We start from the raw sequence: 19788 nt of genomic DNA, 5'->3' as shown, positions 1-19788 counted from the left end.
GGAGGGATACAATCTATTTCAGAGAAACAGACCAGACAAGAAAGGAAGAGGAGTGGCGTTATATGTCAGGGATGTGTATACCTGTGAAGAGATCCAAGATTTAGAACCTCAAAGCCAAAGTGAGAGCATTTGGGTCAAAATTAAGGGAGAGAAGAATAACTGTGACCTCATTGTGGGAGTTTACTATAGATCCCCAAGCCAAACGGAGGACATAGATGATGCCTTCCTGGAACACATGGCCAAGCATGCAAAAGGAAGGGAGATAGTAGTAATGGGGGACTTCAATTACCCGGATATTTGTTGGATGTCAAACTCAGCCAAGAGCATAAGGTCAAACAGATTCCTCACTGGCCTTGCAGACAACTTCATTGTCCAGAAAGTGGGAGAAGCAACAAGAGGAACAACCATTTTAGATCTGGTCCTAACCAGTGTTGATGACCTGGTTAGTGGGGTAGAAGTGGAAGGATCATTAGTGATCATGCTCTTCTGAAGTTTACTATACAGCGGAAAGGAGCAGCCAAGCATACTAGGACTCAATTTCTTGACTTTAAGAAAGCCGACTTCATAAAACTTAGGGAAGTGCTGGGTGAGATCCCATGGACAGTAATACTAAAAGGAAAGGGAGTTCATGATGGCTGGGAGTTTGTTAAGAGGGAGATAGTAAAAGCACAACTTCAGGCAATACCAATGAGACGGAAACATGGAAGGTGCCTAAAGAAGCCAGGGTGGCTATCTAAAGAACTTTTAACTGAGTTAAGATTAAAAAAGGATGTGTACAAAAAATGGAAAAGGGGGGAAACCACCAAAGAGGAATTCAAACAAATAGCCAGCACGTGTAGACACAAAGTCAGAAAAGCTAAAGCACAGAATGAACTCAGGCTTGCTAGAGAGGTTAAAAGCAACAAAAAAGGCTTTTATGGGTATATTCGTAGCAAAAGGAAGAACAAAGAAACAGTGGGGTCACTCTGAGGAGAAGATGGTGAAATGCAAACAGGGGACACAGAAAGGGCTGAACTCCTCAATGCCTTCTTTGCCTCTCCGATAAAGAAAACAATGCCCGACCTGAAGAATTTGGAGCAAATGATTCAGCAGAGGAAACACAGCCCAGAATAACTAAGGAGATAGTACAAGAATACTTGGCTAGTCTAGATGTATTCAAGTCTCCAGGGCCAGATGAACTGCATCCAAGAGTATTAAAAGAACTGGCAGATGTGATCTCAGAACCACTGGCAGTCATCTTTGAGAATTCCTGGAGAACAGGCGAAGTCCCGGCAGACTGGAGGAGGGCAAATGTTGTCCCTATTTTCAAAAAGGGGAAAAGAGAGGACCCAAATAATTACCGCCCAGTCAGTCTGACATCAATACCAGGGAAGATTCTGGAGCAGATCATTAAGCAAACAGTCTGTGAGCACCTAGAAAGGAATGCTGTGATCACCAATAGTCAGCATGGATTTCTGAAAAATAAGTCATGTCAGACGAACCTGATCTCGTTTTTTTGACAGAATTACAAGCCTGGTAGATGAAGGGAACGCAGTGGATGTAGCCTACCTTGATTTCAGCAAGGCATTTGACAAGGTGCCCCATGATATTCTTGTAAAGAAGCTGGTAAAATGCGGTCTTGACTATGCTACCACTCAGTGGATTTGTAACTGGCTGACTGACCGAACCCAAAGGGTGCTCATCAATGGTTCCTCTTCATCCTGGAGAAGAGTGACTAGTGGGGTGCCACAGGGTTCTGTCTTGGGCCCGGTCTTATTCAACATCTTTATCAACGACTTGGATGATGGACTCAAGGGCATCCTGATCAAATTTGCAGATGACACCAAACTGGGAGGGGTGGCTAACACCCCAGAGGACAGGATCACACTTCAAAACGACCTTGACAGATTAGAGAACTGGGCCAAAACAAACAAGATGAATTTTAACAGGGAGAAATGTAAAGTATTGCACTTGGGCAAAAAAAATGAGAGGCACAAATACAAGATGGGTGACACCTGGCTTGAGAGCAGTACATGTGAAAAGGATCTAGGAGTCTTGGTTGACCACAAACTTGACATGAGCCAACAGTGTGATGCGGCAGCTAAAAAAGCCAATGCAATTCTGGGCTGCATCAATAGGAGTATAGCATCTAGATCAAGGGAAGTAATAGTGCCACTGTATTCTGCTCTGGTCAGACCTCACCTGGAGTACTGTGTCCAGTTCTGGGCACCACAGTTCAAGAAGGACACTGACAAACTGGAACGTGTCCAGAGGAGGGCAACCAAAATGGTCAAAGGCCTGGAAACGATGCTTTATGAGGAACGGCTAAGGGAGCTGGGCATGTTTAGCCTGGAGAAGAGGAGGTTAAGGGGTGATATGAGAGCCATGTTCAAATATATAAAAGGATGTCACATAGAGGAGGGAGAAAGGTTGTTTTCTGCTGCTCCAGAGAAGCGGACACCCAGCAATGGATCCAAACTACAAGAAAGAAGATTCCACCTAAACATTAGGAAGAACTTCCTGACAGTAAAAGCTGTTCGACAGTGGAATTTGCTGCTAAGGAGTGTGGTGGAGTCTCCTTCTTTGGAGGTCTTTAAGCAGAGGCTTGACAACCATATGTCAGGAGTGCTCTGATGGTGTTTCCTGCTTGGCAGGGGGTTGGACTCGATGGCCCTTGTGGTCTCTTCCAACTCTATGATTCTATGATTCTATGATTTGTTTTAGTGATTGTGTGAATGCCTGTCTTTTAAAGCAATAAAAATATGAAAAACAAAGGGTTGGATCCAGAGTTCCTATGACTAAAGTTCAAGAAGCTTCTTTGGATGACAGGCCCAGTACTAGAAGTGAAATAGAACAAGCATTTTAGTATGATAAATGTTGCTTCAGAACAGCCATCTTGAATCTCAGGCTCCTATTTGCTATGGGTTGGGGATGCTCATGGAAAGGGAGGGGAGGCCATTTTTACAGATTCCCTCTATAGCCTTCTGCCCCACCTCCCATGCTCTACTAGAGTGTCCTTACAGCATTCAAGCAAATATTTTTTGAGAGGGTGCTAGACCTTCTTCCAGTAATTACTGGAACCATTTAAACCCAATGACCCCAGTCCATCCTGGTGAGGTGCTTTAGTAGGATTCCATCTCCCAGGCCAGAATATCCACTAGGGCACCAAGGCATCACCAAAGTGAGGCTGTGGAACCTGATAGAAATGGATTCAGGTAATCGCTTTCCTCCAGGAAAACCAATTTGTGGTTTAGTAATCTGGTTTTCAAAGAAAAGGCACAAAAAAGTCTTTGGATCCTGGCCACTATTTGAACAGAGCCTGATTACATTAAAGAAATAGTGCCCTTGGTTATCTGTAGAACTAATGAACAGAAAGTCGTACTTGAATATTAAAAAACAGAAACTTGGCAAATAACTCATTTTATACTGAAGTTAATATAACCTGCTCTTGGACTTCTGTGGTTTTCTTTAAAACTGCAACATGACACATGGTTATATATTCATAAGTTCCATAGAAGTTGATAGGACTTAATTATGTGTAACTCTGCAGGATTTCAGCCAATGTTTTCACAGATTAATTCAGGGAATGCAGCCTATTTTTTTTTTAAGTATAATAGCAAGTTGTTCCGTTTGGGTTTTTTTTTATAGTTTTGAGTCTATGTTGTTCTTGCTGGTAGCTGCTATTCTGGTACTTGCTCCCTTTTGGAATATATTATATAGAATAATTAAAAGTGACTGCTCCCTTTTGATGTCTTTGCCATACATGTAATGGAATCTTTATTTTCTGAGATGACATCTTGGTATTGAAATAAACATCCAGATTCTACCACATGTGTACATTTAAAGGAAGGAACATCTCCTGAACCTGTTAATATACTGTATCTTAAGATTATTCTTAAATTTGTCGTGGTTTTGTGTCTCTTCCACACCCTGAGTTATTTTTTGTTGTCTGACGATAGCTCACATGTATTTTAGTGTGTGGTTTCTATAAGAAGCTTGCAAATACAACATGCTTTGGTATGTAGTTTAAGATGTGACTAAATGGCAACCTAGCTAAAAATGAACAGACATACGTAGTAAGCAGTCCCATGGTGAATGTATTGTGGTTTACCTTCTGCCTGTCCCACCCCAAAGTGTCAATACTTACTATGCAGAGTTGAGCTCAACTTTTCTGCTAAAAAGATGGCAGTGTTTTTCTGTACGTACATTTGGAATTGTGAATGGATTCATAATGAACATAAAGTATTGGCTTGGGAAGGAACATTCGTGACTAAAATAGGTTCATCTTGTATACAAGAAGTTCACCTATAAATGTGCTGCTCTCTTCAGTTTGATAACTTTGTGATGTCCTGCATTCCTTGAAGCTAGGATCAATAATTTCTTGTAACAACTGCATCTCATTTGTCACAGTGCAGAATCTCAGAATAAATATTTTCTGCTTGAAGCACATTAATATTTATTTTGGTGCTGTAACCATGGCATGGCTCAGAACAAATTCTCTATTGTCCAGACCAGGGCCTCTCTATTGCTGTATATGGAACTATTGTTGCACATTGACATCACATGCAACATGATGAGTATGAGGCAGGTAGAGATGTGATTACAGAACACAAGATTGAACTCCCCCATGCAACAAGCTGATGTGCAGGAAGCTCAATCCTACTAGGAAATGCCTGGACCCTGTTGAGGGAGGAATTCAGTCTTGCTCAGTTTACGTGTACTGAGAAATGGCTGGCACACCCAAGCTTTGTGCGGTATTCCCCCCCCCCCCCACATTGGCAGGCCAACATTGAGAGGTGTACCGAACAACCCACATGCCCGCTTGACATCAAGATGGCATCAGGGATTGACACGTGAGTGGTCCCACCCACCTCTCAGTGTTGGCACACTGGGGTGAGGGAGATAAAGATCAGACTCACTGGCTCAAAAAGGTTTCCCACCTCTGCTGTACAGTGACTAACTGTGAAATGACTTGCTGTGAAGGTCAAAATGTACAATAAGCAGCAAGAGGAGTCTGGAATGAAAGACTTTAAAAAATAAATAAATCCCTACACAGCCATAGTCTCTGCTGGGTTACGTTAGGAAAATCAAAATGATCCAGCCATTGTGACTGGTATATGGCAATATTAGTAACCTATTTCACAGTATAAAACAATTCCTTCCAGTAGCACCTTAGAGACCAACTAAATTGTTATTGGTATGAGCTGGAAGGAATTTTTTTATTTTGTTTTGACTACGGCAGACCAACATGGCTACCTACCTGTAACTAGAACTATTTCACAGTGTTGTTAAGAATACAGAGGAAATACAGTGGAAAAGTGGAAGTTTCCATTCTTTTAATTATGGTATATTATCTAGCTCCTTACATTTCTTTTTGTTCTTTTTAACTTTTCTTTGTATCTATAAACAGCAGGTTTTAAGGAAATACAGTTGTGGTATTGCTTTGTTGTGTAAACTCAGTAATAACAAAGACCTTTTGCTTTATAGTATAAAAGTGTACTCAAAGATGAAACTTTATTCAAATGGAATGGTTCTAAATATAGGCCTTTTTCGGAATAGAAACTGATTGGCATCAAAATGGACTGGGTTAAATAGGATAACTGGCTCTTTGCTTTTAACCTTTCCCCTTCATTCATAAACCATTCCTGCACCTGTTTTTACTCCCTAACAGCAAACACATGGCCTTCTTCAGTGATAGATCTCTGAAAATATGAAAGTTACCAACCAGCAGATTATAGTAGCTCTTTTCTGTGTACTTTTGACATCAATTCCACTGTTGGATGACTGTCATCAATTAAAAACCATGGGTTCAAATAAGGAAAGAAGAAACCAGCAAGAGCATACTGGTTTTCAACAGCTCTAGAGCAACTGAGAACAGATGGCAGAAGTGGTTCATTTTGAGAAATAGGAAAGTTTGCTTTGAACTCCACCCATCCTGAATGCCACCCACCCATAAAAAGAAGGGAGTAAAGTTCTTATTTACATTCTGAACAACATGAAACCAAAAAAGTTTCTGGAAATTAGTTTTTTAACTTGTGTAGAATAGAAAACAAGTCTAGCTGTATAATGCCAGTATGATTTTAGTAGTTATAAACAGCTTTCAAACAATTGATTTGGTTGGTGTAAACTGTGGAGTTTTAGAGCCTTTTAGTGTTCCTGTTTAATTTTAAGGCTTCCATTCCATTCCGTGTTGTTATTTTTTGGATTGCATCTTTAAAATTCTCTAATTTCCCCCCTTGGAAGTAAGGAATAAAGAAATGTATAATTTTTAATGAAACTTTTGCTAAGCAAAGATAAAGGTTTTCTGTTTTTTCTTAGTCTCACTTAAGGAAAAAATTAAATATTTTTGAAAGACAAGTTCCTGGCGCTTCTAGCACTGTGGTACAAATATAAGAATGAACCAATTTCATGTTCTGGATACTTCATAGTTATTTTTACACAGTGTAATGCCATCTTGTGGTTGAATAATTGCATGTTAGGTGAAAGTACTGACTAAGTATTACTTTCATTACATCAAGGGTGCTTTATGACCATAGGGCAAATCAGGCTTTGACTGTGCTTTGATCCTCTGAATATTTCTTGCTGAGTGATGGACTTTGCTGTTACCTTTGTGGAAACTTAAGCAGCGTATGCTTCTGGGGGAAAATCTTTAGCTATCTTTCCGATTTAGAACTAGAATCCTAGTGCATCAAAGTAGCATTTGCAGCTGAAATATCTCACCTCTTTCTACCTTCAAATTTGAATCTTGATAGCTCACATGACCGGACAGATATTGCAAGTCTCTTACTGTGAATTTCCCCCCCAGACTCCAGAAGAAAGTCACAAAACACCTGTTATCAGTTGATGTAAGACCACAACTTTTATTAAACACTATAACTGTAGGGTTACCCTTCCCATATCAAGACCCCCCCTCTCCCTACTTGGAGCAGAGACCAAGTCAAGGGTATGCCTTAAATTGTGCATTGGGCTGATGATTACCTGAACTATCCAATGGAGAAGGGAAGGCAGGGTCCTCTACATGCATATTGAAATTGTCCAGGATCATAGTCTTTGCCTTCTACAACAGAAGCCACAGAATACCTCAGCAAGGCCATTGGACAGCAGGGTGGGTGGTACATTCAGCTGTGATCTGTGGGAGAGTTTCTCCTGCAAGTTCCAAAGGCCTCAGAAGCCTGCTTTCACAGTAACTTGGTAGAGGGATTTTAATTTGACTGTTCCTGTTCTGTGGAGATGCAACAGGTGCCCACTATCTGGAAGCAACTGAAGATATTTTTGTTCCGACAGGCTTCCCCAGCTGTGTCTTCACCATAAGTGTCTGCTTTGTATGGTTTTAGTTTCATTTTAAATGTATTGGCTGGTTTTGTTCTTTTGAACTGTTCTAAATTATCTTCAGTGTACAGTACCTTGAGCTTGAGAAAGCTGTTTAGAAGCCAGTTAATAAATAAGTGGTGGTAATAATAAAAATGCACCCAACCTGTCTCAATGACTCCATGTCAGACACAAACCCTCCTGTCCAGGTTGTAAGAGGAGAGGAATGAGATCCACTCTCACATTGGGACTTTTTCTGCCTAACCTCTCCTGTGTGCCCCCTAAATCTGCTTTGGAAGGTTAAGGGAGCCCCCAGAACAAGTTTAGGGGGAAGGGGGGGATCCTGTTGCATAATTGGACCTCAGTCTACACGAACACAACCCACTTTACTCTGTTGAATTCCACCCAGTGTTTTCAACATTGGTGGAAAGTATTGTGCTGCTGTTTCCAAGGGACAGTTTGGTCATCATTGTTGCCATCCTTTAATGTGATAGTTAAAAGATAAAAGGTTTGGATATCAGAAGGCAAGTGGTATGGAGAGACAGAAACAGCAGAGGAGTGGTAGCCAATGTGGTGCACTTCAGATAATGTTGGACTTCAACTCACATCATTGTGGGCAATTGGCTATTCAGGCCAAGGTTGATGGATTGGGAACTGCACTCCCAAAATCTATGGAAGTCACCATGTTGGCTTACTAGAGGGTTAGACATTATTTGGACAGATGAGAACAGGTATGGATTCTTCATGTTTATTAATTTCCAGGGCATGGAAGGGAAACCTATTAAATTGACAGTGAATTATAGTTTATATCTGTTGATGGGGAGACATTCAGACAAAGAAAAAAAACAAAAACTGCACAGCTGGACCATTCCTGGGTAAAGTGCATTACATGGGATTTAGCATCTTCATCTGGGGTAATCTGTTTGAAAAGTGTTTTTGGCAAAGTGACTTTATGTAAGTAAGGATTGTGGATGGGGGAGTGAAGCCTTCTTGGGAATATAAACCTTTAGTTTAAAATATTTTTTCCCCAGGGTTGACATACATAAAACATTAGAAGCATAAAATCTTAGGTGGCATTTTCTTTTTGAAAACTCTCCAAACAGACATTTATATTAATAATGAATAGGTAATAGTTCTAAATTTTTAATTCTGAAGTACAAAAAGATGTAAATTTTTAAGTTTTCAAAACCAACACTCATAGGAATTTTAAGTGTTGCTTCTCTGTGGAAATTAAACGGCAAATGTAAAGGAAGGCTGTTTTTTCCCATTCAGGCTGCTTCCTCTTAAACTGCAGTAAATTTTGAATAAAAGGAATTGCGTTGTTTACTTCTTCAGCAAAACATCAATAAATTACCACCCAATCCTTAATAAACAAGCTTCCTAAAGGTGCCTTTGTTGGGTAATTCCATTGTGACCAATCTAACATTTGTAAGCTGCTTTACATAATGTTTTGTGTTTTAGCTACTTTTATTTCATTCCCATTAACATTAAACTCGTTGTGTTAATTGTCTTGATCCTCCCTACAAAAATAATCAAGAAGCATGCCAGTGGTAGTTTAAATGCTTTCTTGTTTTTGAAAGCTGTGACTCATGTCATTGAAGTCTTGCAACCTCAAGAATTTATCTGTAACTTAAGTGTTTTCTCTAAAAGTGGCAAATGACCCCTGGCTAATGTTACATGTGAGAATTTGTTGATATAAACCCCCAAATAAGTTCCTCTAAAGCAAGATCTTGTGCATGTGACTCTTGGCTATGAATTCAAAAGTTGCAGACCAGCATCAAGCCCGTGTGAAAAGTTGTAACACCTTCAGGAATTTATACTTAGCTATGGCAACACCCTAATAATATGGTTCCGTTCAACTCAATATTTATCATTTCATTTATCATGTCACAGGAGTCCCCCCTTTTAAAAAGATTTCATACTAATGAATATCATATTGCATCGCCTGGCTAACAAATGTTCTTTTCATTGTGCCAGTCTCCAACTCAACAATAACAAAGTTGACCACTGACATCAGCACTTCAGTGACTGTTTCTGCTTCTGTGCTTTATTTCAGAATAATTCCATATACTATAGGGACATCATTCCCTGTGTTTGTGGTGTCTATTTTAAATTGTGTTTAAAAATCATTTACTCTTTGTGTTCAAGACTGCCTTAAACCTTTCACAGGGTGATAGGGCTTTTTTTCAGCAGGAACTCACTGTAACTCAGTCCTGGCACCTGTTCAGGTGGACGCTATTGCCATTATAAGAGAACAAGGGAGGCGCTCACTGTGAGTTCTGGCACCTATTTTTCCTAGAAAAATAGCACTGAGGCATGAGAGCTTGGCCTGCCAAACTTCCCCACTTAGGGCAAGCCATGACTGCCCACCTATACCTGATGCCATATTGATAAGGGCAGGGCTTGACTGAAAGGCTGGAGTCTGGAGGACTGTAGGCCCAAAATTGCTTTATCCAGCTCCCAAAGCACCCACCAACCAGAGCCTTTGAAGCGCTGCACAAAGCAGGAACCCAGTGCTAAGCAGGCTATCTCCCCCTTCACATCAGATGATACAAAGGGAGAGAAATCTTGCTGAGTTCAGGTGCACTAAGCAAGATCTCCATGCTCCCATTAGGAGAGGGGGGATTCTTCTTGGTACTGGGCTCAGGAAATCAACTGGGCACTCCAGCAAGCTCATTCCATCCCAAACTCAGTGCAAAAAGGGAAGAGGGGGATAGTCCCTTCCCTTTTAAGTCAGATCTTCTTGTGATCTCAAAGAGCTCCAAAGGCTTATGCCCACTTTTCTGTTAATAGGCCTGATCTTGCTGCAGTCTTAAAGGGGAGGGGGACGTGCAAATTCTTGCAAAAGCTTTGGTGGTCCCCCCCCCTTTAAGATTGCAGTGAGATTTGGCTTAAAAGAGACTCCCAAAGGCTTCTTCCCACTTTCCCTTTTAAGACCAATCTTGTTGCAATGGGAGTGAAAGGGATTTTGACATCAACTTTGCCCCATGAGACAGATCTTGATAAGAATCTGACCCACAGAGCCAGAAACGTAGCCCTCGTGATAAGGTATGGTCTTTGTGTGGTAAGAGTCGTCAGGTCCAGATATTTGGGCAACAGCTGGCCTGGAAAGGAATTGGTAAAACTTGGTCCAGTGTGGAAGTCCATTCCCACCATGTCTTCAATGGAGGATTGAACTAAATAACTTTAGTTTCACTTCTGCTCATTGTCTCAGGGCTAGTTTGGTAGTCCCATGAGCATAAAAAGTGTCTGGTAACCCCACAAACCAAATGGAACTATTTTGAAATAAGTGGTTTAATGTTCAGTCCAAAGCTTAAGCAAGCAGAATATTATGAAAAACATAAAACAAGTTGTTGATTTTTTAAAAAAAATATTGTTTTATTTAAAAAGAAGCAAAGTGTGTGTGAGAGAGCACATAAAATCCATTTCATTGGTATCACTCTCAATAGCTTTAATTATAGGGAAAGAACAGATGTTTGACATCAGTAGTGTTTACATGCCCGTAAGGCTTAATTTCTTCATAGTTCTTTGTAAAGAGCATAAACAATGACAGAAACACAAAGGAATGAGCTGTGGCAATGATAAAAATTTTGCACTTGCAAACATTTCAGTATGGGAAGAAGACACATAATAATCTAAAACATTATTACCGTTTTCTATTTTTATCAACAGTTTTGCCAGTAACAGTTGCTGCTTTTATTATGATTAATCTGCTTCATTGTTTTTCATTCTGAAAAAAGACATAGGAGTATCATAATATTCTTTTGAACCTATTTTGGAGATGTGTTTGCCTGTGTTTGGCACTAGGCCATTAAGCAAGAGGAGCTGACAAAACTTACTATGTGTCAGCTGTATACTGTAGTAAGAAACAAAAATGAGTGGTTGATCATAAACTGGATTTATTTGTTAGACAAATAATCAGAATATAGTTAACCAGCCTAACTTCATTGCATTCTTAAATTCAAAGGGAGTCTCACTTTTAGGGACACATTCCTTAAATTGGATTATCGATCACTTGCACCTGCAAATGCAACCACCTTTTTGTGATATCAGTTCTACATTCTTCTGTGTTTCTACAAGTGATTTATGGTGGAAAAGTTAAGACCAGTCTGTACTGAATTTTGAACCTGAAATCAAGACTTTGCTTTATTTGGAGAAAGCTTAAATGAGCTGCAGGCTTTTTTGGTTTCTTTGGTTTTGGTCTGTGCTTTTAATCCCCCCCCCCCCGGAACAATAGTAGTTAGTTAATTACTTTCTTTCTCCTGTACCTTCACACAGGGTACATGAAATGTTTGAGACCTTTCTTATGGTTACTTTCCTTGAGCCAAAGCGTTATTCTGAGTCATGCTGCCTTATAATATATGGAGAAGGTGACCATTGTCATCTCAGAAAATATAAACTGAAGTTGTTAGGTGCTGCATATTCCCTTCTTGTTTGACATACAGTGAGGGGGGAAAGTATTTCCTGTTGTTATTCTGTCTCTCACAGCTACAATAAACCTACCATTAAAATTATGGGCTGGTCATTTCTTCATCAGAGGGCAAACGGGCAAATTTAGCAGGGGATCGGATACTTTTTCCCCTCACTGTATATGCCGCTAGTAGCTCAAGGGACATTTATGGACGTTGGCTTAATTCCATGAGGACTTCAGCCTAATTTCATGTGAGTGGCAAAGAGGAGAAAAAACAAGGAGGAGGGACAGAGAAAGGGAGGAGGATAGAGAGAGAGAGAGAAAAGAAGCTGACCTATTCACTATTTGTTCTGGCTCTGCCCACTGCTGGCATGTGGCCTGCAGCAGGGAATGCAGTCATTGATTAAGAAATGTTTCCCATCCCTGGGCTAAAGCAATTGTTACAAACCTACATTAAAAATTGCTGTGCAAAAATTCACTTCAGGAGCAGCTTTAAAGATGTATAGGTTCTTGACAAACGAAGCTGTTTGTTGGGAAGACCTGGGGTTAAAATTGGGAGAGTCTCTTGAAACCACACAGTATGTCCCTGGAATTTCACAACATCATTCAGAGTAGGATTTTGGGGAGGGGCAATGGCGTGACAGCTGCCAGTGGGGTCTCTATTCCCTGAATGCTAGTAGAATGCCACTACATCAGGAGATGATGATATATAAATTATTATTTATACCCCACCCATCTGGCTGAGTTTCCCAACCCACTCTTGGTGGCTGCCAACAGAATATTAAAAACACAATAAAACATCAACCTTTCAGGGCTTCTGTACCTGCTCCCACAAACAGAGAGCACCAGCTCATTAAAGGCAAGCAGATCTGCACTGGCAGCCTCATTGTGCTCCCAGTACTCACAAACTGGGTGGAAGATTGATTTCTTGAATTTCTACTGGCAGTGGAGCTGGGTTGAGTATAGCTTCTTTGGAGCCTCAGAACTTGGGGCCATGGAGATCCCCAACAGTGGTGGTAGATGCAAGCTGTGACGCTTCACCCAGATGTGGGTTCCTACAGCCTCTGGGACCTCAGCAGGTAACGGTTTCCCCTTCCTTCCATTGACAGGCATTGTATGGGGTTATCTGGAGTGTAGCACCTGAGATGGTGCACTGGGTCATGCATCATCAGATCACACTGCTGGCATGTGGTGGCCGTCTCCATTTGGGGACATCTCCCTGGGTATTGCTGAGCAGCAGCTGTCTATGGAATGCCATTTTTGCTACACCCAGACCTACCATGATGAAAACACCTTGTGACATAATGGGCCTGTCTCCAGGATGCCTCGCCTTTCTAGCAGCCCTGGCCGGACCACCTCCCATTGCTGCCCATACCTGTAGGCACTTATGCCTTACTAGCATGCTGCAAGCTCCCCAGGCTGCTTGTTCACCTTGGTCCAGCAACCTGATGTCTAAGATTATTCCTTCTGCCTTCTGGGTGTTTCATGGTATCCATCTGTTTCCCTGTTGAATTTCAAAACACACTTCAAGAAGATATGTGGCATTTCTCACTTATGGCTGTGGTAAACTGATTGCAACTGAGAAAATGTAGAAGACCGGTTTGAGAATCCCTTTAATATAAACTATTAAATTCTTGGGCAATATAAAATAAAAGAGATCCAATCTTGCCAAAGCACATACATTATTGTTGGCTTACACTGGCTGAACACCCCCCCCCCCTTTTAAGGAGTTCTCTGTGTATTATAGTACTCTTTTTGCCTTCATTTGATTGCTTGGTGCATTTTGTTTTCAGCAATTATTTTTCAGTGTTAACTTCGGTGCCCAACATACTTTTATAATTATATACTGGTATTTGCATTTACAAGCATCTTGCATTTATTTAGATTATGTTTGTAGACAATATGGACAGAATTAGTGAAAGACAAGGCAGGGTTATTTGAAGACGCTGGATATTTTTCATATCCAGAATCTTTTTACTAAGCATTCAAACAGAATATATTTGTCTTTGCGGGTTTCAGTTTAAATTATCCATTGATCCGTTTTCCTATGATTGTTTTGCACCTTTTTTTGTTTTGTTTGCATTATTATTTTCATTTTGCAAGAACTGTAGGAAGGCAGGGAACAGTTGGGATGCTATTGCAGGTGCAGTAAGAGAAAATGGGAATTGACCTCTTATGCAAATTGAGACCAATATATGGGTACTTGCAAGTAGAAAACAGTTTGTTGTTGAAAAAGGCATTTTCTACTTGTCTAACTTCAGCTGAAACCATTTTCAACAGATTGATATTTATTTATATAAATAAATAAATAAATAAAATGAGTGACTTTAACTTTTAAAATATTAAGCTTATTTTGGAGGTTGGTAAAAAATAATAATATTATTTTGTTTCTCTTGAAACCGATCAATATATTTAAATTTTCCATTTGCAGCTGGAGATGAAATCCAAACTAATGGAAGCTAGAATTCAAGAAGAAAAGCTTAAATTACAGCAGAAGCACGATGGAGATGTTCAGAAGGTATAGTATATTGTGAAAAAGGTTTGAATGATGATTGTATATGACATTGTAGTGTGCAAGGAAATAATAAAAGTAAAGCTTTTCCTTAGGCAGTTTAGCAGTATTTGGCTTTAAAATAGGATTCCATTGGCTATGTGAAACGCTCGAAAACTGATATGAATGGGATTTTGTATATTGGAATAATAAGAATTTTTGGATGCAGCATTGTGCTGTCTTTTGTAGCTTGCACTGATCATGTTAGTAGGATTACAAACTACTTGGCCTTGGTAGGCAGTTCCATTTATATGGGAAAATGCACATATGTGCTTGCTTGCGCACAAACACGAAAATTTGAACACTCCTAAAACCCTGTATTTTGCTACTGTAACCTTGTGGTGATGCATGTGAGAGAGATTCTGCAAATGGCTTGAAGCCTGCTGTCTAAAGAGCTGTGGTAAAAACTTTGGCAACCACTGAGGTGGATTTCAGTCGATAGGGCTTGTGGCTATTTCTTTGTATGTGCCAGAACAGAAGTTGGTCCCAGTGGTGGTACAAGAGAGCACGTTATCTCCCAACTAGTTAATCCCATGCCAGATCCTACATTGTTAATAGCATTTGATTGTTGGAAACATTTCTCATTTTGTTAATAGGCATTCCATTGGCTCTGTAAAACCTTCCAATTACCAAGATGTCTTGTGTTTACTACTAGATTTACATCAGAAGGTCTGAGGGAGTTAATTTTTTTATTTATTTAGAAGAGTTTGCAAAGAGCACATAATGCCAAACACAGTTTAGTTTAATGTGGCTTAACATCCAATTAACTTCTGACTAGTATAAGCTACAATTCAGAGTATTTCCACTCTGAATGCATTTGATCTTACAATGCTCCATGAGCAGAAGGCCACTGCCACATAAAGAAGGGTTTTCAGCGAACTGAAATCCAAAAGTCCACTTCCGTTTGTGCAAGGCGTTGCACAGTCCCTTGCGTGAGGTTTTGCTCAACATTTCAAGACGCATGCTGGCACAAGGGCTTGCATGGTGCTGCAGGCTGTCTTCCACTAGTCCCTGCAAACAGTTAATGGGGCAGCACCACTTCCAGAATTTCTAATGCCCATGCACCTCTGGATCTAACCTCATGTTTTCTATGGGTTATGGAGTGATTCTCTTATGGGACCCTCTGAAGCAGAAGGGACATACTTTGGGGTACCATATTTGTCGCCTGAGGTATAGGAGTCCTCGGTGGTTAGCAGTTTCTTGTATCAGCTTTGGCTGGTATGCCTGCTACAGCAGCTCCTGGATAGGAACAGCTTGGCCACTGTAGTCCATGCACTGGTAGTCTCAAGACTGGATTATGTGCTTTATCTGCAACTGCCCTTGGGCAGTCCGAAGCTTGAGCTAGTGTGGAATACTGCACCTAGACTGGTGGTGGGAACAGACAACCGCCAGCTCATTCCACAAGTGTTAAAAGATCTGTACTGACTTCCCATCTGCTAGCAGATCAGGTCAAGGTTCTCATACTGGTAGTGAGACCCAGGACACCTTAAGAATTGTCTTACGCTGTATGTCCCAGATTGATCGCTGAGATCACATAGGGCAGTACTGTTATTGGGCCAGAAGCATGACTCATGTCAACGAGGAGTTATTCCTTCCTTCAGTGTAGTGCACCCAACTCTGTGGAGCTTCATCCCATTGGAAATTAGGCAGGTGCTGTCCCTTACTCACTTTCACATGCAAGATAAAAGTGGTTTTATTTCAGGAGGCCTTTGCGGTGTGAATGCTGTTTTGATGTTTTCTTCTCCAGTGTTTTAATTTATCTTTACATTTTGTGCATTGTATATTTTAATTTTGTAAGCTGTTTTGAGACCCAGATGTGGTGAAAAGTGGGGTATAAACTTTCTGAATAAATGAAATACATAAAATGCATGCTGTAGCACTGAGTATCTTGCAGGGTACTAGCAAGGTAATAATAGAAGTTAATTTGTTGTAATGACGCAGAGGGGATAGCAGTACTGAAAATCTGTCAGAAGACTTGGTGAATGTTGGTTTTTCATGCTTGTTTGCTTTGTTTTAAGGCTATGCTGCTTGGGGATTTTTCTTATACTGTGTTGATTTTGTGAAACTGTGTTGTGAACCTTTGTAGAAAGGCAGGGTATAAATTCATACGTAATAATGATAACATTGTTTGACCCCAAAGTATAAAACATTGAAGATTCCTCAAAAGGATTGTAATATTTGGCAATGTACATATTTTGTTAATTGGCTCTTGCCACTGTGTCTAGGTGCTGAATATGAGAGGATGTAAGAGTTTTGAAAGAATAACATGGAATGGGAGGTTGGTCAACCCAAGGCACCAACAGCTCCCAAAGGTGTCCAGTGTGAAACCACATCCTCTTAAACAGTAATGTTAGGATTGGTGTCAGAGGCAATATGATTTCTCAGTTAAAGTTCACTTGTACCAGAACTCTGAACTGAGCCTGGGGTGGTTGAAGATGAAGTGAATCTGCTGATGGAGACCTCAACAAGGACTACAGTCATGAATCCTGGCCAGGTCTCTCGTATGTCAGCCAAACTGAGAAAGATAACAGCATAAGAAAACTGAAAGATATGTTGGCAAGATCGGTGGCAAAAGGTGATGGGATATGGAGATGGTTGGGAAGCAGTTTCCCCTCAACTCCCCTCAAAAAAGTGGTCCTAATTGCTTTGAGCATAGTAAGAGATTAAAAGAAGAGCCAGTGGACTTTTTGCCTCCAGCCTGTAACATTACTATATATTTGTATTCATAGAATCATAGAATCATAGAATCATAGAGTTGGAAGAGACCACAAGGGCCATTGAGTCCAACCCCCTGCCAAGCAGGAAACATCATCAGAGCACTCCTGACATATGGTTGTCAAGCCTCTGCTTAAAGACCTCCAAAGAAGGAGACTCCACCACACTCCTTGGCAGCAAATTCCACTGTCGAACAGCTCTTACTGTCAGGAAGTTCTTCCTAACGTTTAGGTGGAATCTTCTTTCTTGTAGTTTGGATCCATTGCTCCGTGTCCGCTTCTCTGGAGCAGCAAAAAACAACCTTTCTCCCTCCTCTATGTGACATCCTTTTATATATTTGAACATGGCTATCATATCACTCCTTAACCTCCTCTTCTCCAGGCTAAACATGCCCAGCTCCCTCAGCCGTTCCTCATAAGGCATCGTTTCCAGGCCTTTGACCATTTTGGTTGCCCTCCTCTGGACACGTTCCAGTTTGTCAGTGTCCTTCTTGAACTGTGGTGCCCAGAACTGGACACAGTACTCCAGGTGAGGTCTGACCAGAGCAGAATACAGTGGCACTATTACTTCCCTTGATCTAGATGCTATACTCCTATTGATGCAGCCCAGAATTGCATTGGCTTTTTTAGCTGCCGCATCACACTGTTGGCTCATGTCAGGTTTGTGGTCAACCAAGACTCCTAGATCCTTTTCACATGTACTGCTCTCAAGCCAGGTGTCACCCATCTTGTATTTGTGCCTCTCATTTTTTTTGCCCAAGTGCAATACTTTACATTTCTCCCTGTTAAAATTCATCTTGTTTGTTTTGGCCCAGTTCTCTAATCTGTCAAGGTCGTTTTGAAGTGTGATCCTGTCCTCTGGGGTGTTAGCCACCCCTCCCAGTTTGGTGTCATCTGCAAATTTGATCAGGATGCCCTTGAGTCCAACATCCAAGTCGTTGATAAAGATGTTGAATAAGACCGGGCCCAAGACAGAACCCTGTGGCACCCCACTAGTCACTCTTCTCCAGGATGAAGAGGAACCATTGATGAGCACCCTTTGGGTTCGGTCAGTCAGCCAGTTACAAATCCACTGAGTGGTAGCATAGTCAAGACCGCATTTTACCAGCTTCTTTACAAGAATATCATGGGGCACCTTGTCAAATGCCTTGCTGAAATCAAGGTAGGCTACATCCACTGCGTTCCCTTCATCTACCAGGCTTGTAATTCTGTCAAAAAACGAGATCAGGTTCGTCTGACATGACTTATTTTTCAGAAATCCATGCTGACTATTGGTGATCACAGCATTCCTTTCTAGGTGCTCACAGACTGTTTGCTTAATGATCTGCTCCAGAATCTTCCCTGGTATTGATGTCAGACTGACTGGGCGGTAATTATTTGGGTCCTCTCTTTTCCCCTTTTTGAAAATAGGGACAACATTTGCCCTCCTCCAGTCTGCCGGGACTTCGCCTGTTCTCCAGGAATTCTCAAAGATGACTGCCAGTGGTTCTGAGATCACATCTGCCAGTTCTTTTAATACTCTTGGATGCAGTTCATCTGGCCCTGGAGACTTGAATACATCTAGACTAGCCAAGTATTCTTGTACTATCTCCTTAGTTATTCTGGGCTGTGTTTCCTCTGCTGAATCATTTGCTCCAAATTCTTCAGGTCGGGCATTGTTTTCTTTATCGGAGAAGACTGAGGCAAAGAAGGCATCGAGGAGTTCAGCCCTTTCTGTGCCCCCTGTTTGCATTTCACCATCTTCTCCTCTGAGTGACCCCACTGTTTCTTTGTTCTTCCTTTTGCTACGAATATACCCATAAAAGCCTTTTTTGTTGCTTTTAACCTCTCTAGCAAGCCTGAGTTCATTCTGTGCTTTAGCTTTTCTGACTTTGTGTCTACACGTGCTGGCTATTTGTTTGAATTCCCCTTTGGTGGTTTCCCCCCTTTTCCATTTTTTGTACACATCCTTTTTTAATCTTAACTCAGTTAAAAGTTCTTTAGATAGCCACCCTGGCTTCTTTAGGCACCTTCCATGTTTCCGTCTCATTGGTATTGCCTGAAGTTGTGTTTTTACTATCTCCCTCTTAACAAACTCCCAGCCATCATGAACTCCCTTTCCTTTTAGTATTACTGTCCATGGGATCTCACCCAGCACTTCCCTAAGTTTTATGAAGTCGGCTTTCTTAAAGTCAAGAAATTGATTCCTAGTATGCTTGGCTGCTCCTTTCCGCTGTATAGTAAACTTCAGAAGAGCATGATCACTCGCGCCTAATGATCCTTCCACTTCTACCCCACTAACCAGGTCATCAACATTGGTTAGGACCAGATCTAAAATGGCTGTTCCTCTTGTTGCTCCTCTTGTTCCTCTTGTTATTCCAGATTCACAGTGTGAGTGGAGGTAATGCCTTGCTTCCTTTAAGTTTATGCATTGCTGGGAGTGAATAGGAAATGTCCGTGTGTCATGAACTGAAAGACAGTGAGGCAGAACATTATTTTATAAATTTGTGGGATATCCTGTGGTATTTCATGACCACATGTGGTACAGTGGAGAGCTGGCAGTTTTGCAAATAGCCAAGTTTTATTGTTACAATCAATGGAAGTAGACCATTGTCCAGGCCTGTAGGAGCCATAGTAGTTTGGGTTTGTATATTCAGCCCAGTACGAAAGGCTTAGGGCTAGAAAACTTACATTTCTATACTATTCAGAATTGCGAGTACCACTAAATATTGGGCGAGTGTAAAGGGAATAGAATATATTTTTCACAAAGGTGAGATTGTGGCCAGAGAATATGGCGGTGGGAATTATCCCAGGATTTGGGGAATCCACTGAAAAGTTTAAGCTGG

At 41.0% G+C, this 19788-nt stretch overlaps 1 protein-coding gene across 5 annotated transcripts in view; it reads left to right on the top strand.

Annotated features, from left to right (window-relative positions):
- Positions 1-19788, top strand: part of CEP112 (centrosomal protein 112) — a 235632-nt gene that overhangs the window by 30900 nt on the left and 184944 nt on the right. For all 5 annotated transcript variants that reach the window (XR_014544414.1, XM_083598626.1, XM_083598625.1 and 2 more), the window contains one exon: positions 14130-14216. Coding sequence is in view for 4 of the 5 variants with exons in the window: in XM_083598626.1 (XP_083454752.1) it covers positions 14130-14216 (87 nt within the window). In the remaining variant the exon portion in view is untranslated. The remainder of the gene's footprint in view (positions 1-14129; positions 14217-19788) is intronic.

Source organism: Podarcis filfolensis (genome assembly GCF_964270895.1).
Source record: "Podarcis filfolensis genome assembly, chromosome: 2".
Taxonomy (NCBI): Eukaryota; Metazoa; Chordata; class Lepidosauria; order Squamata; family Lacertidae; genus Podarcis; species Podarcis filfolensis.
Note: the sequence above shows the minus strand (reverse complement) of the source record. Positions and strands in the feature narration are given on the sequence as shown.